Source organism: Hippocampus guttulatus, chromosome 19 (genome assembly GCF_054856545.1).
Source record: "Hippocampus guttulatus isolate MCC_2025c chromosome 19, RoL_Hgut_1.0, whole genome shotgun sequence".
In the NCBI taxonomy this organism is placed as follows: domain Eukaryota; kingdom Metazoa; phylum Chordata; class Actinopteri; order Syngnathiformes; family Syngnathidae; genus Hippocampus; species Hippocampus guttulatus.
In genome coordinates this window covers 8,980,167-8,994,859 of record NC_141279.1, presented here as the reverse complement: position 1 = coordinate 8,994,859, position 14,693 = coordinate 8,980,167, and the positions used below count along the sequence as shown (strand labels likewise).

Below are 14,693 nucleotides of genomic sequence, written 5' to 3'. Positions count from 1 at the left end.
GGTTTGTTGACATACTGCATTGGAAGTGAAATTCAAGAGAGAAGGAAGCTTAATTGATGTACATGTCTGCGGGTGTGAGATTGCATCTTCATTTTTCTTTTCCTCACCTTCACCAATCCAGCCTGCACGGTCTTCTTCTTCTTCTATCTCCGTCCGTTTCTCCCTGTCTCGCATCTCTTGTCTTGTCTCTGCGGCGCCTCCCTGTGTGCATATGTGTAACGGTGCTCTGGGCTATGTGTAGGTAAAGGCCCAGAGACCATCTTTGCGGGCTCGGGTCTCAATGATAATGAGTGGCACACGGTGCGGGTGGTCCGGCGCGGCAAGGGCCTCAAGCTCACCGTGGACGACCTGCAGCCCGTCGAAGGTAACCCGCCAATCAAGTGACTTCATTTGCACTACTTGGAGATACTGTGAGCCTCCGCTATAGAGAGAGATATCGATACATAGTTAAAGATACACAAAGGTGTGCTTCGCTGTGCATATATTATTACATGCCCATGCAAAATGGTTTGTAATTGCCAAAGCTTTCCACAAGAGGGCAGCAAAGCACTTCTTTTCAGTTAGACAAAACAATGTCCTGCCTCAGTGATCGAGGCGGAACAGATCTCAGGCGTGACTCTGGCCACCCCCAGGTCAAATGGCTGGCGACCACACGCAACTGGAGTTCCACAACGTGGAGACGGGCATCGTGACGGAGAAGCGCTTCATGCCGGCCGTGCCGTCCAACTTCATCGGGCACCTGCAGGGCCTGGCGCTCAACGGCATGCCCTACATCGACCTGTGCAAGAACGGCGACATTGACTACTGCGAGCTCAACGCCGTCATCGGCTACAAGAGCATCGTCGCCGACCCGGTCACTTTCCGATCGCGCTCCAGCTTCGTCACGCTGCCCACGCTGCAGGCCTACTACTCCATGCACCTCTTCATGCAGTTCAAGACCACCTCGCCCGACGGCCTCGTCCTCTTCAACCGCGGCAACGGCAACGACTTCATCGTGGTGGAACTGGTCAAAGGGTGAGCATTCGCCGCCGGGATACAATGATCAATCGATGCAAATAATCAAGAGAGTAACTGATTCTCCAAATGTATGTTCTTTTGTTTTGCTCTTGTAGCCTGCTAGTTTGTATCATAATTTTCATGTGATGCCAATGTCTGCGAGTGATCATCTCCCATCCTATTTCCATGTTGATTTCGACTGACGTCACACATTGGGTGGTTGAGAAGAAAGCTAAAATCATCATTCAAGTCACTGTTTGGCACGCTCAAATATGTCAATGTTGTGTTTTAACGAATGGTGACATCAGAACTTTTGCCACTGTAAAAGTACATCATGGTGAACGTTCTCGAATCCTTTTTTAAATCCTTTAGATACCTTCACTATATCTCGGACCTGGGCAACGGGGCCCACCTGATCAAGGGCAACTCCAACAGCCCCCTGAACGACAACCACTGGCACAATGTACACATCTCCCGCGATACCAACAACCTCCACACCGTCAAGATCGACACCAAAGTCACCACTCAGACCACCATGGGCGCCAAGAACCTCGACTTGAAGGGTACGCCACCTTCAAGCAGCTCAACAAACCTGACTCGTTAGTTAGCCCTTCGAAAGTTCGAAAAATAAGACTGTGGGGAACTCTGCTTTGAAGATGCCGGAAGTCTTCATTCGGATGTTCATTGAAAAGCTTCTGCATCAAAACTTGCTTGACAGTGACGAGTCCAGAAAGCCATCACTCATTGACTGTCCGTGTGTCTCCCGCCACAGGTGACTTATACGTCGGGGGCGTGTCCAAAGAGATGTACCGCGACCTCCCCAAGCTGGTGCACTCCCGCGAGGGCTTCCAGGGCTGCCTGGCCACCGTCGACCTAAACGGCCGGTTGCCCGACCTCCTGGCCGACGCGCTGGCCACCGTGGGGCAGGTGGAGCGGGGCTGCGAAGGTGAGCGGGCCGCCGCTAAGCGTTACGCGGCGCGTGGGCTTCCATTCTTTTTTTTTCTCTCTCTCTTTCCGTTGTCCATTCAAGTCATCCTCTGTTTGGGGGGGGGGGGGGGAGAAATTTAACCCACTAACCCAGGGGGAAGGTTGTGTCATCTTTCTGCACTTGACAAGCATCTGTGTTCATCGACTAACCATCTAACTTGGTTTGCTTTTTGTTTTGTTTTTGTTTGGCCCACAAAAGTTACATTGATGAAAGCTGACTTGCAAGGTATCTCGCTTTTTGTGTGCGCTGCACATACCAGGGGAGGGCAAAGATGGCCCGTGGGCCACATACGGACCGCTTTGTCCTTCAATAACAACAATACGCCGACTTGTAACTTAAAAAAAAAAAAAGATTTGACATACACAGTGGGCCAAAAGTAGCAATACACGTTTACAGTTTTTCCATTTTATTTTCCTTTTCATTTGTTTTCCTCCCTACGATCGTCCTTCCTTTTCCTCACTTGCTTGCTATTCTTCCTACGTTGAAACCTACCCTTTTTCCTTCTTTCTTTCTCCCAAAATACATCTCTCCGACCTTCCTTTTTGCATTCTTTCCTTTTTCTTTTTTTTCTTTCTCCTCTCATTCGTGTTTTTGATTCCTTCCTTCCTTTCCTTCATTCAAACCTGCTGGTCCGCCTTCCTTCTTTGCCTCCTGCCTTCCACTGCAAACTGACTTGATTGAGCTTTCCTTCCTCACCTCCAACCTTCCCTTCTTACAGTAACTGACTCATTCCTTCCTTTCTTGCTTCCTTACATTCTTCCTTCCTTCTGTCCTTCATTCCATCACATTTCCTGTTTTTCATTCATGTATCTTTTTAGCCTTCCTTCATTCTCTAAAACCTGCTTTGCTGCTGTTTACAAACTGAAGTATGAAAAAATAATCATGAGAATAATTAAGTGGAATCAAAAACTACTTTTGGCCCACCCTGTACATGTTGCATTGCTCCATATTTTCTAAATATCTACATTTCAATTCTTGTTCGTTTCTTTTTTCTTTTTTTTTTGGAATGAAATATTTCAGGAATAAAATGAAGAATGATCATTTATTAGAATACACTACTTGTGTTTAAATCTACAAATGCCATTTTTTTTCCCACCTCAAATGTGGCCCTTGAGCCGAAAGGTTTGCCCGCCCCGGCATGTACGTTCGCTTGCGTCTGAACTCCCCAGTGCTGTGCAGTCTTGTGTGGATCCCGGTGATCCCGAGTCGAAAAAGGTCCCAGGTGACCCGTCCTCTCTTGAGTCGTGACATCCGCACCACCGCCACAGTCAGTCAGTCACAGCTTGTCCCGGGATGACCACAGCTCCACCGCAAACAGCAGCATGCCATCTTCTTCCGAGTCCCGTCCCGTCCTGATCATTCCACATGAGCTGTGGCTAGCATGAGGCAGGAAGAGAACGGCGAGACAGGAGACCACCGGGGCCTTTAAACATAACTGTTATGTTTAACTCCTCCTGCTGTCCTCATCCGGACTCACCACCCGCATGCTCTCCATTTTGGACTCTTTGGGTCTGCCGCTAGGCCATCTGTGCCCGCTTGACACCGCGAGCCCCTTACATTTGCCTAAGCATACCCAAGACTGACTATAGAAATAATCCACAGAGTCAAAAGTAGTACGGTTAAAGTCCCTGTAGCCATCTTGCCCGAAAGACAATAGAACAGAACGACTAGAAAAAGTCCATCATTATTTATTCACCAAAACTACGCGATAGGAATGAACACAAAAAAGGAAAAATGGCGTCGAAATGGCCTAGGGTGAGTACACGTCCTGTTTGGTTCACTTTGTTTTGATGCTGGCCCACACCCTCATTTATGACTACGGCAACAGTCACAGACCTGAACAATACCTGACTGTATGAATGAACTGTGCTGAATGTACTTATGGGTGTCATGAAAGTACTTATCCTCGAGATGAAATGACCTGTGCGTCCCCAAACCGCGTGTTCACTGCAGGTCCCAGCACAACATGCCAAGAGGACTCGTGCTCCAATCAGGGCGTTTGCCTGCAGCAGTGGGAGGGATTTACTTGCGACTGCAGCATGACGTCATATGCCGGACCGCTCTGCAACGATGGTGAGCCCGCCCGCGACACTTGGTAGTCTGCCCCATGTTTGTCTGTTCAACACTGACGATTTTATTATTATTTTTTTTTTCCCTTCACGCCAGCCGGCACCACATACATTTTCGGCCGCGACGGCGGCGTGGTGGTCTACACGTGGCCCCCCAACGAGCGCCCCAGCACACGGGCCGACCGGCTGGCCCTGGGCTTCAGCACGCAGCAGAAACACGCCATCCTGCTACGTGTGGACAGTGCGTCCGGCCTGGGAGACTACCTCCAGCTGCAGATAGTACGTCCTGTAACGCAAGCGTTTCGCCCATATGTGGAATTGAATGGTAGAAAATATTTGCGTCCGATTAGCACGCTGAAATTTTGTCTCACGCCATCAAGTGAGAAATTGGCCAAGCGACAGCCGGAAAGTGCAAAAACCGGTATGTGACTCATGTGTGTTTTGCGCAGGACAAGGGCAACATCCGTGTGGTGTTCAACGTGGGCACGGACGACATCAACATCGAGGAGAGCTCCAAGTTCGTCAACGACGGGAAGTACCACATAGTGCGCTTCACCCGCAGCGGCGGCAACGCCACGCTGCAGCTGGACGACCTGCCCGTCATCGAGCGCTACCCCTCAGGTAAGCATCGGGCGGGCGCGCCAATTCTGACCGCATATTTGCCTTTTTTTGCTTGATTTGAAACTTTTTAAACCATAAAAGTGTTATTGTTTATGCTTGATCCATAGCTAGGCCTGTTAAATAGTGTTAAAAGGTAATATTTAATTCAGTGTTTTTTGTCACCATTAAAAGAGTATAATAACATTTTTGGGAGACAGTAAAAAAAAAAAAAGTTTAAAAATCATGTCCTATGGTTAACTAGTGAGAAAAAATAAGGAACAAATGTTGTTTTTCTTCTTCCCTTTGTCCTGTTCTATTCTATTTAAAGTGCTAAATCTTTAGGTAGTCGTCTAAAATCAATGCTTAATGCTAGTTATTGTGAGGTGTGTGTCCTGTACATGTAACTCTGTAAGAACCAAAGCCAGTGATGTGGCAGCTGTAACGTTATTTCCCTGTGCTCTTGCAGATGTTAACCCCTGAAATGTCTCTTTAGATTAAAGCCAATGAACAGAGAGTAAGAGTCCGCTCAGTGGAAACGTCTCCGCCTGTCAATTGGCACCAACGCAGCCGCCACCGCTGCGACACACTCCATACCATAGACATCAAATGCACAACACTCAGCCCTGCGTCAGTGTCGCCGCCGTATTGGCTGTGGAAATGTGGAGGAGTGAAGCTGTTGTACTCTCAAGCCCAGATCTTTTGACTCAATTTTGACTCAAGGACAAGATTTTTAAAAAAAAAACAACACAGGATAAAATGTAACTCAGCCATCCACATACCGCCCACGTCAAAACATCCACAAATCACACAGGATTCTGCACAGTTATGGTATGCTGGCTCCCTCTAGTGGTGTATAAAAGTAACGCAGAATAACTGTTCAAACTGTGCATAATGTTACAGTGGCTTAAACTTTTGTGGAATCCAGGAGAGTGCATTTTTTTGTTCAGTTGCATTTAAATTTTAGGTGCAATAAATTTGCAGTTAATCTTAATTTTTTGTTCGCAAAATTTTTAGGTGTCTTTTTTTATTTTTATTTTTTAATATTTATGGGCAATTCATTTTAAATGAGTCTTTTTTTTTTCGTTTTAGTTATCCAGATATCTCTATATATCCTCGGGTGTGAGAATTGGTGAATGAGAAGCGCGATCTTGGTGGACTCAATCGTCACTTTCTGAAATTTTAGTCCGTAGCTCACGGGGACATCTGACACATCCAATATGGCGGCCGCAGTAACGCGGTGGGGCTCCGGCGTATTTGATGTCTGTGCTCCCGTCCCGCTGCCAGCACGCCAAAGTCTGTTTGCCCCCACACTAAGCATGAGCGGGCCGTTACTTTCTTTTCATTGCTCTTCTTTGTGTATCCAGCTCCTGTGCCACGATTTTGGGATCTGCGTAATTACTACTGTGTTCTCATCTCTAAATTAAAGGCAACATTGATAACGAGCGCCTGGCCATCGCCAGACAGCGAATCCCCTATCGGCTCGGTCGAGTAGTTGACGATTGGCTACTCGACAAAGGTAAAAACCCTGATTAAAATTCCTTAAAAGCTTTAAAACAGTTCAATATGATTATTCATACATCTCTCTATATACAGCATATACACACACATATATATATATATATATATATATATATACATCTATTATCTTGTGCACCACCGATTAACATTCTAAAACTCTTAATCCATAATTAAGTCTTTAAAAGCTGTCGTGTGTAATAACTGTAGTGCCTGTTGTTAGTCTGTACCTGAATAATATCAGGTTAAAGGGACGATGGAGAGATTTAAATGCTGATAAAACTGATAAAAGGTGCAAGGTAACTAATGTGTTTTTAGCTTGCTTCTTCCCATGTGACAATTGTGTAATCCAATTAAATGTCCAGACTTGACGTCTAGCAGCTGCAGTTTTATTCGTCCTAAACGCAAGCAGTGCAAGTAGCCTCTAGTCCCTTTAACAGCACTTGACAATATTGTGCATGCTTCTCAGCGCTGTCCACCGCATCTGTCTTGTCTGTCGGCCCATCACCATGGCAACCATCTGTGTCCTTCGGCGGCCCCTTCCCGTCCTCCTCTTCCTCTTGGCCCTTGGCTCTCGTCTCTCTCGTCCATGGCTTCTCTGCACATCGCTTCATCTCCGTCATCCTCTCACCTTGTCTCGGGGGCGTGCGGGATTGTGTAACACTCAAACCTTGCTTTTGTGTGTGACTGTGTGTTTGCGTGCGTGTGCGCTTTCTTCCACGGTGTGCCTGCGTGTGTGTGTGCGCGTGCGTGTGCGAACGGACAGGTCGGCAGCTGACCATCTTCAACAGCCAGACGACGGTGCGCGTGGGCGGCGGCGGCGAGCGGCGCGCCGGCATGTTCCAGGGCCAGCTGTCGGGCCTGTACTACAACGGCCTGCGCATTCTCAACATGGCGGCCGAGGGCCACCCGCACATCCGCGTGGAGGGCAGCGCCCGGCTGGTGGGCGACATGCCGTCCTCCTCCATCACGCCGCAGTCCAGCGCCGCCGCCGGGAGCAACCGCTCTGACTCGGCGCCCGCCGCCGGGGACGTCAGCACCACCACCGCCAGCAACAGGAAGCAGGGCGCTACGCAACAGGTTAGATTCGTGAAGCTATTGTTCCAGGTCAAATTTGGCCCATGTTTAGCAAAACGGATTCAAGATTCACCAATGCGTATTCAGTCACTGAAATTAGTGGTAATAGTTGTGATGCTGAAACTGTGGAAGGAGAGCTGTCTGCGTTCCCACCACATTTCCGCAGAACCATGCACCACATCAGAGTGATGGGTGGGGCGGTATCTCCAAACAGCGAAGGAGGGAAAATAACATAAGAATGATTGACATATCGAAACGTGCTCTTCTTTTTGACATTGATGAATTGTGAAATTCAACACAAACGCTGCCGTCTTTCGGAACAAACTCAAGACAAATCCAAATGTTTGCGCACGTGCGGGCTGCTGGCAAGCCGTCTGCGTGTCAGTGCAGCTCTGCGAAATAAGGTCTCACTGCTGCACCGGATGAATTTTTCTGCAAGTTGCCATAGTGATAGCAAGCCCCCCACCCCACCCCACCCCACCCGCTGCCTGCTGCCCACCCCCGGTGGAATCGCTCCTCTGTGCACCCACCGCCTGCTTTTATTCAACCATAAATAATAAAACGCCGCCAGCTTGGCCTCAGGCATCAATAATGGATGACAGCGCTGTCACCCGTCAGTCTCCGCCCGGGCGTGCCAACTTTTGAACCCCGACGTCAGCGCTAATAGCGGGAGTGCTCGGCGGGTAGCCGTCATGAGAACTGGGTCGCATGCTCGCTGTACTGCGCCAATTTTACCCCGGGAAAAAAAAAAAGCATTTGTCAACTTGAAGCAGCTCCTGCCGCTTGTTGCTTGGCAACACACACATACGCACACACACAGGTGGAGCGAGTGCAGTTGCAGCATCTTTGCATCACAGTGAGAGACATCTGCATGAAAAGATTGGACGCACGAGCTTGTGTGTGAGCATTCTTTTCGTATTCTGGCATGATGAGAGGCAGCAAAAAAGCCGATTAAAAATGTATGACAGGCGAGGAAGAGTGAAGAGGAGCCGAGCGGCCGTTGGAGTGTTGATGCTGGAGGCTCACAGTCACACGCAACACCCGTTTGGTGCTCAGCCCCGTCAGAGCACATCTCGCGCCGCGTTTTGACCGGACGTTTCATTCATTGGGGCTTCTAACAAAATTGACTTGTCACGTCAATTATGCTCATGGAAAGGAATTGAAATGTCATGAATCTGTTCCATGGGGGGGCCACCGAGACCCGCCTCTTAAAGGCACATGCACGCGGCTCTCTATTTTGTGGTGGTTCTGGAATGTTCAGCGGCTGTGACTGGGTTTTTGGGGCTCAGCTGATGTAGACGACCCGTCTTTTCTTTTTCTTGATATTTTGACTCTGGTGTATTGGCACTGATGGAGCGAAAGCATGTCCTCTGATTGGCTGTTGGGAGTCAGCTGATGGAATCAGGATTTTTAATTATTATTTTTTTATCTTCTTTTCTTCCAAGCTCTCGAACATCTTCCGGAGCTACTTTTCAGCCTTTCTTACTTTTCCCTGTTATTTATTTTAAAAAATAAATTAGCATCCATCACCCTCCTCCTCCTCCTCTTCGTCGTTGCCCTCTTGCCTCCCCCTCCTCCACATCGAGCCGCGCGATTGGCTGCGTGTTCCTATCTCACCATCTGCGCTCGTAGAGCTCATTTCTTTCCTCTCCTCCTGGTGTCGGCGGGCACTCCTTTGTGTTTGTCCTCCTGCCACTCATCCATGGGAGCAATGGAGCCGGCGGCGTGACTTTCTGCGGCAGCCAATCACCTGGGGGGGTTTTAAAAAAAAAAAAAAAGAAAAAGTGGAGTGACCATGTGTGAACTTGGCAGTCAGGGAGGCTTGGATGGTCGCTGGCACTGTTCGGCGGCTCAGGTAGAGATCTGGTGTTTTGAATTCTGCTCAACTTGCGCGGTGAGACACAATATGAAGGCTGACGTTTGTCTACCTCGGTAAATTTTCGATTTGGCTTTTCGTGGCAGTTGATGAAAAAACAACTGATCAATTCAGTCTGCGCAAATCTGTTTTTTTTTTTTTTTGTCTTGGCTTGCTTCCATTTCATGACAAGAAAGCTTGATATCGTAAAAAATAATTGTTTGCTCATTTTTGGGAAGGGCAGAGAGGGCATGGACGGGTCACCACGCTCGCTCGCACTCACAGAATTAAATTTGCTATCTGCTCCGAGGTGAAAAAGGCATATTGTCATTTCTTAAAATACGTATTTTCCACCTAAACGTTCAGACCACCGAACCGATCGTGCTTGCCAATTGGGTGGTGATGAGATCCTCAGATGAGGCTTGAGTGGTTCACGCTTTTCACACTCAGTGGGCAGAAATGATTGGAAAAGCAACCAAGGGAAAAAAAAAATTCTTCCGGGCCATAGTGCATTTTTAAAGTTGCTTTTTTTTTTTTGTGTTCTCAATAATTTTCTGTGAGTGCCAGAGGGCTTATGCAAAATGGCACTACGCACCGGTTTGATTGACTTTGTGTTGATATTTTGGACAATTTTTATTCTTTGGCATTTAATAATCTTCTCGTTTGCGTGAGGTGCTCAGTTACCGCCGTAGTGTTTCACTTGTCATAGAATTGTTTGGTTGCAAGTTTTTTTTTTTAATACAAATATTTACTGTACTTGGGACTTTATAGCTGTGTTTGCTTCAGGTCGTGTTTAATTCTATGTAGTAGAAAGGACAATTGCCAAACTAAAGCCATTAAAGGCTATTAAAATTGACTTAACCGAGTATTAAATTCGCATTTCTTGACAAACGGACAATGCATGCCGTAAAGTGAACCGAACCCTAACAAAAATGTTTCTGGAATGATTAAAACAGCAGTATTTGAAATCACTGTAACCCAAATTGTATTTTTAATGCTCCAGTATCCAACGCATACTTTGTTGAACAAATCCAAATAGTGATTGAAAATTTCACTCCATCCAACTGTGACGTGTAGAGTATATCAAAATTCTTTTCATGCATTTTACGGAGCATGTGCCTTGAATGTTGGCCTGCTTTTCAAGCAAATTGTAAGACAGGCTATTAGCGGGGAGGATGCAAATGCACTCCAGAGATTACGTGCGCTCCAGCTTCATTTGTGATTTGCGCGTGTTTTTCCAAGGCTGATTTTCAAGACGAATCTCCATGAAAGCCCCTCTATTGTTCAGCCGTGTCACTCACTCCCTTCTTCCGCTTTTATCCCGGCCGGCATCTACTGCAATGCATCACAATCCAATTTTAATTTTGCACTGCACACACACACACACACACACACACACACACACACACACACACACACACACACACACACACACACGTCTCATGCTTGTGAATACACCGGCGTGTTTGGTGCTGCATCCCCTCCTCGCTACTTCAAACCATTAGAACCACACCCACCCGCCAACCTTCATTCTTTTTTTGGGGGTGGGAGGGCCGGCAGGGGAGGCAGCCTGTAGTTGGCGTGCCATGGCAACAGGAGCAGGCAGGGACACGGGTATTGGTGGGGGTGGGGAGGGGGATCGATCTGGGTTAGAGGTGCTGAGCGTTAAAGTGGGGCACGGCCGTTGCTTTTACTGTGGAAGCAATGCAAACAAGCCGAAGCCCGGTCGTTTACGGTCTTATTACCTCGGCCTTTGGTGACCCAGGGCACGTGTTTACATTTGAAAAATAGCACTCTGCTCTTAGGAACCGCGAAATTTTAGAAAAAATTCATCTGGTAAAAATACCCGCGCTACAAGCGAAAAATGCGAGGCCACAACACAGCCGTACCCGTACGTTCACTGGTCACCATCTGAACTCGTGGTGACAGGATGTTGTGACCATCCACTGCAGTATCTGTGGCGTTAAATGCGTGTCGCCCCTCAATGAGAATGAAACGTTGGCACTCAACTGGCTGAAGCGTTCGCCACAGTGCATTTGAAGTGACGGCGTTAGTCTGGGCCATCGGCGGGTGGCCTGACTATGCGCTTGTCTTGACTTTGTTTTGTGACGGATCAAAAGGGCACAAAAGTGTGATGAAAAATATCCCGCAAATATGGAACCGCGATGTAGCGAGACAAATATGAACAAAGCGACTGCACGTTTTTTGGAGTTGCTCTCTCACGGTTCGGAATCACTGGTGTCACGAGCCTTTGTGTTTTGATGATGAGACGAGAGCGATAATAAGCATCCGCCTGCGCCCCCCAGGGGGAGCCAGTAATTGCTTCCCGCGCAGCCACAACGGGGAACCGCCAAAAAAAAAAAAAACATTTCCGCTAATGCTGACCTTCTCTTTGCAGTCGGCGGACGACATCCTGGTGGCGTCGGCCGAGTGCCCGAGCGACGACGAAGACATCGACCCGTGCGATCCCAGCTCAGGTGAGCCCCCCCCCCCCCCCTATCCTGCCAAAAGCCTCCACCACCCTCCCATCCTCACGCGTGTCTGTTGTTTCACACGCGTCCTTCACTTTCCTCTTCTTTTTTTGTCGCCACAATGAATTATTCACAGGCTCCTTTTCCTGGTTTGTGCCTGCAGGCATTACCTAACACCTCGCCCGCCCACGTGCCTCACTTCCTCTCATCCTCCCTCCTCGTTGATGCCTTTCTGCTCCTCACTTCTTCTTTCTCCTCTTTCCTGTCGTTTTTCAGCCCGAGAGGATTTGCATGCAAATGATTTTGCGTTTTATGCGCTGGCACGCAGCAGTGGCACATTTTGTAGCCGTGCTGTGGTCATGCCAGATCATTTATTACCTCAAATTGGCAGCTCATCTCACCCGCCAAGCAGACGTGGCATCTGTAACGCTGATGTTGGAGTGCCGTACTTCAAATCGAAATCACGTCCACAAAAAAGAGGAAAAAAAGGCTTTTTTTAAGACATTGTCCGCCGCCTTGTGTATGCCACAAAAGCATTTGGATTGTAATATGGTTGTCCGCCTTCCCCACCAGCGCGTCCCCCCCTCCCCGAGGTGAAGGTGTTCCCCGGCCCTTCGGAGGTGGTGCGCGAGAGCAGCAGCACCACGGGCATGGTGGTGGGCATCGTGGCGGCGGCGGCCCTCTGCATCCTCATCCTGCTCTACGCCATGTACAAGTACCGCAACCGCGACGAGGGCTCTTACCACGTGGACGAGAGCCGCAATTACATCAGCAACTCGGCCACGCAGCCCAACGGCAGCGCCAAGGACAAGCCGCTTGGCATCACCAAGATCTCCAAGAACAAGAAGAACAAGGACAAGGAATACTATGTCTAACCTTTATCCACATATAAACACTACATATATATATATATATATATCTCCCTAAAAACTAAAGGCTCGATGTACATAAATAGGTATATTCTTCCTGATAAAACACACACACACACACACACACACACTTGGACGATTACTCAACAGTACACACATTCAAGCACAAACATGTACACAGACTGCATTGAAGGGACAAAATGTACAAAACGAGATGAGCCCCAGGACCAGGCTCCTTTTATGACCCATTGCAAACCATTCCAGATGCTCCACGGAGATGACAGCATGACAGCCGCAGTCTGCGCCCAGGAGAGAGCCGAGGGGGTGGAGGGGGGGGGGGGGGGTCTACGTCGCTTCACAGTGTCAGTCGTCAATTTTTGGGGGACTTTACAATCCATCTGCCCCTCCATTTACCGTTGTGCTTGTCCCCATTAAGGTCACAGGTGTGCTGGAGCCTCTCTCAGCTGACTTTGAGCAAAAGGGTGATGATTTGTGATTGGCAGTGTTGACCAGGTTGCAATTTGCCCCAATTATCAGTGTGTGTATAGCCCACAATCTCTTGTAGCCCCATGTTAGCACTGCGGCATATATCGGACTGATTGCCCTGAGTGCAGCGACCCTTCCATTCATATCATCTTCCTTCAAGACAAACATCAAGTCGACGACTGACCTTTTTTTTTTCCCCTTTAAGGACACGAAGCACATACCGGAGAAAGTTGGCGCACGTATGTGTGTGTGGAGCGGGAGTAGCCAAAAAAAAAGGAAAACATTTTCAAAAGCAACAAGATGATCCAAGTCCTTTCAAGTATCTTCCCGACAGCAACAACAACAACAAAAGGAACAAGCACATGAGCGACGAGACGGGGAAATCAGGGTGCGGCTTGCGAAAGCCGCCAGATGCTTTGCTTTTGACACAAACTGTGCGAGAGATTTTACCCCTGGGAGACTTCACATGCTACCTACACACTTAACATACTGTACGAGGACCTGCACTTTCTTAAAAAGAAGACAACAATGATGATGAAGGAAGTACTGACTCTCTGGGGGAGTTGTTTGTCATTGCACGTCAAGTTGTGGATTTGTACCGCAGACAGGCGGAGGAGACGCCGCCGCCATCTTAGATTCCCATCGCGGAAGGAACGAAATGTTCTCCACGGAGCCTGTGGAGAAAACTTGGGTTGACGCCATTGGCGCTTGACTCCTTTTTGTCTTGGTTTTCATTGTTGTTTTTTTCTTCTTTTTTTTTTGTGCCCCCGCCCAAAACCCTGAATGCGATGTACTGTGTTACCTTGACTTACAAATCGCATTCATCCTCAAATCAGTCATGTCTCAAATCAACTTTCCCCATTGAAATGAATGGGAATGCCACAATCCATTGTAGCCCACTAAATAAGACCCACAAAAATTTGTAGCGCGTTTTTTTGTAATGCATAAAATATTACACAACATACATATTGTCCACTTCTTTTCAGCACTCGCTTTCTTACGGCCCGCGTTTATAACATTTTGATTTGATTGAATTTTTGCACAAGAAATGGAAAATGTCAGCCCAAATCCCAAGAGATCCATGTACGTAACCCACATGAACCGATAGTGCCGCCATCTGGTGACGGAGTGTCAAAAGCGCAATCGTACGTCAAAGCCAAGCAACAAAATCGCAGCGCGACAACCTTTTAGGCCGCGACACTTGTAAGTCAAGGTACCGCCGCGTAACGGTGCCATGATGCCTGTTTTCCAGTTCTTCCACGCCATGCATGCCGGCAGAACGCAACCCAACGAAACGCAAAGGTGTGAGTGAGATGACCGTCGTGTCCGACCTGCCGTCTTTCTTTTCTTTTTCTTCCTCCCTGCTTCATGTTCTCGCCGTCCCGCCACGTGGCTCCTCTTCTATCTTCTTCTTCGTCTTCTCCACTCCAAGCGTCCGCCGTGGGTTCTCCCATCGACCATGCTATGATTTTTCTACATGTCTACACTTTTTCTACGGTATATTGCGTTGCTTTTTATTGTTACGGTTCTTTGATGAACATAAAAAGTGGAAATTTATTATTGGGGAAAAAAAATAGTTTTGAAGATTAATGAGTAAATAAAATATTACCCAAGTGAGCTGGCGTGCGTGCGTGCGAGTGTTGACTGAACACTTCCTTCCACTTCTTTTGCTTTCTGTCTTTTCATTTTCTTTTCCTTCTGCTTTCTTTTGTCTTGGCCTTAAGGCTTTTTGTTGGTCGCCATCTGTGGCAACCTTGACCGCAAGCA

The 14,693-nt window shown here is 47.9% G+C and overlaps 1 protein-coding gene across 6 annotated transcripts in view; it reads left to right on the top strand.

Moving 5' to 3' along the window:
• Positions 1-14,543, top strand: part of LOC147190136 (neurexin-1a) — a 53,742-nt gene extending 39,199 nt beyond the window's left edge. For 5 of the 6 annotated variants that reach the window (XM_086139058.1, XM_086139056.1, XM_086139057.1 and 2 more), the window contains 11 exons: positions 242-364; positions 633-1,014; positions 1,369-1,559; positions 1,769-1,942; positions 3,938-4,057; positions 4,151-4,332; positions 4,503-4,674; positions 6,080-6,169; positions 6,935-7,248; positions 11,499-11,577; positions 12,145-14,543. In XM_086139058.1, the coding sequence (XP_085995184.1) occupies positions 242-364; positions 633-1,014; positions 1,369-1,559; positions 1,769-1,942; positions 3,938-4,057; positions 4,151-4,332; positions 4,503-4,674; positions 6,080-6,169; positions 6,935-7,248; positions 11,499-11,577; positions 12,145-12,446 (2,129 nt within the window). In that variant the 3' untranslated portion in view covers positions 12,447-14,543. The remainder of the gene's footprint in view (positions 1-241; positions 365-632; positions 1,015-1,368; positions 1,560-1,768; positions 1,943-3,937; positions 4,058-4,150; positions 4,333-4,502; positions 4,675-6,079; positions 6,170-6,934; positions 7,249-11,498; positions 11,578-12,144) is intronic. The other variant, XM_086139060.1, reaches the window with a different exon arrangement.
• Positions 14,544-14,693: the final 150 nt, after the last annotated feature.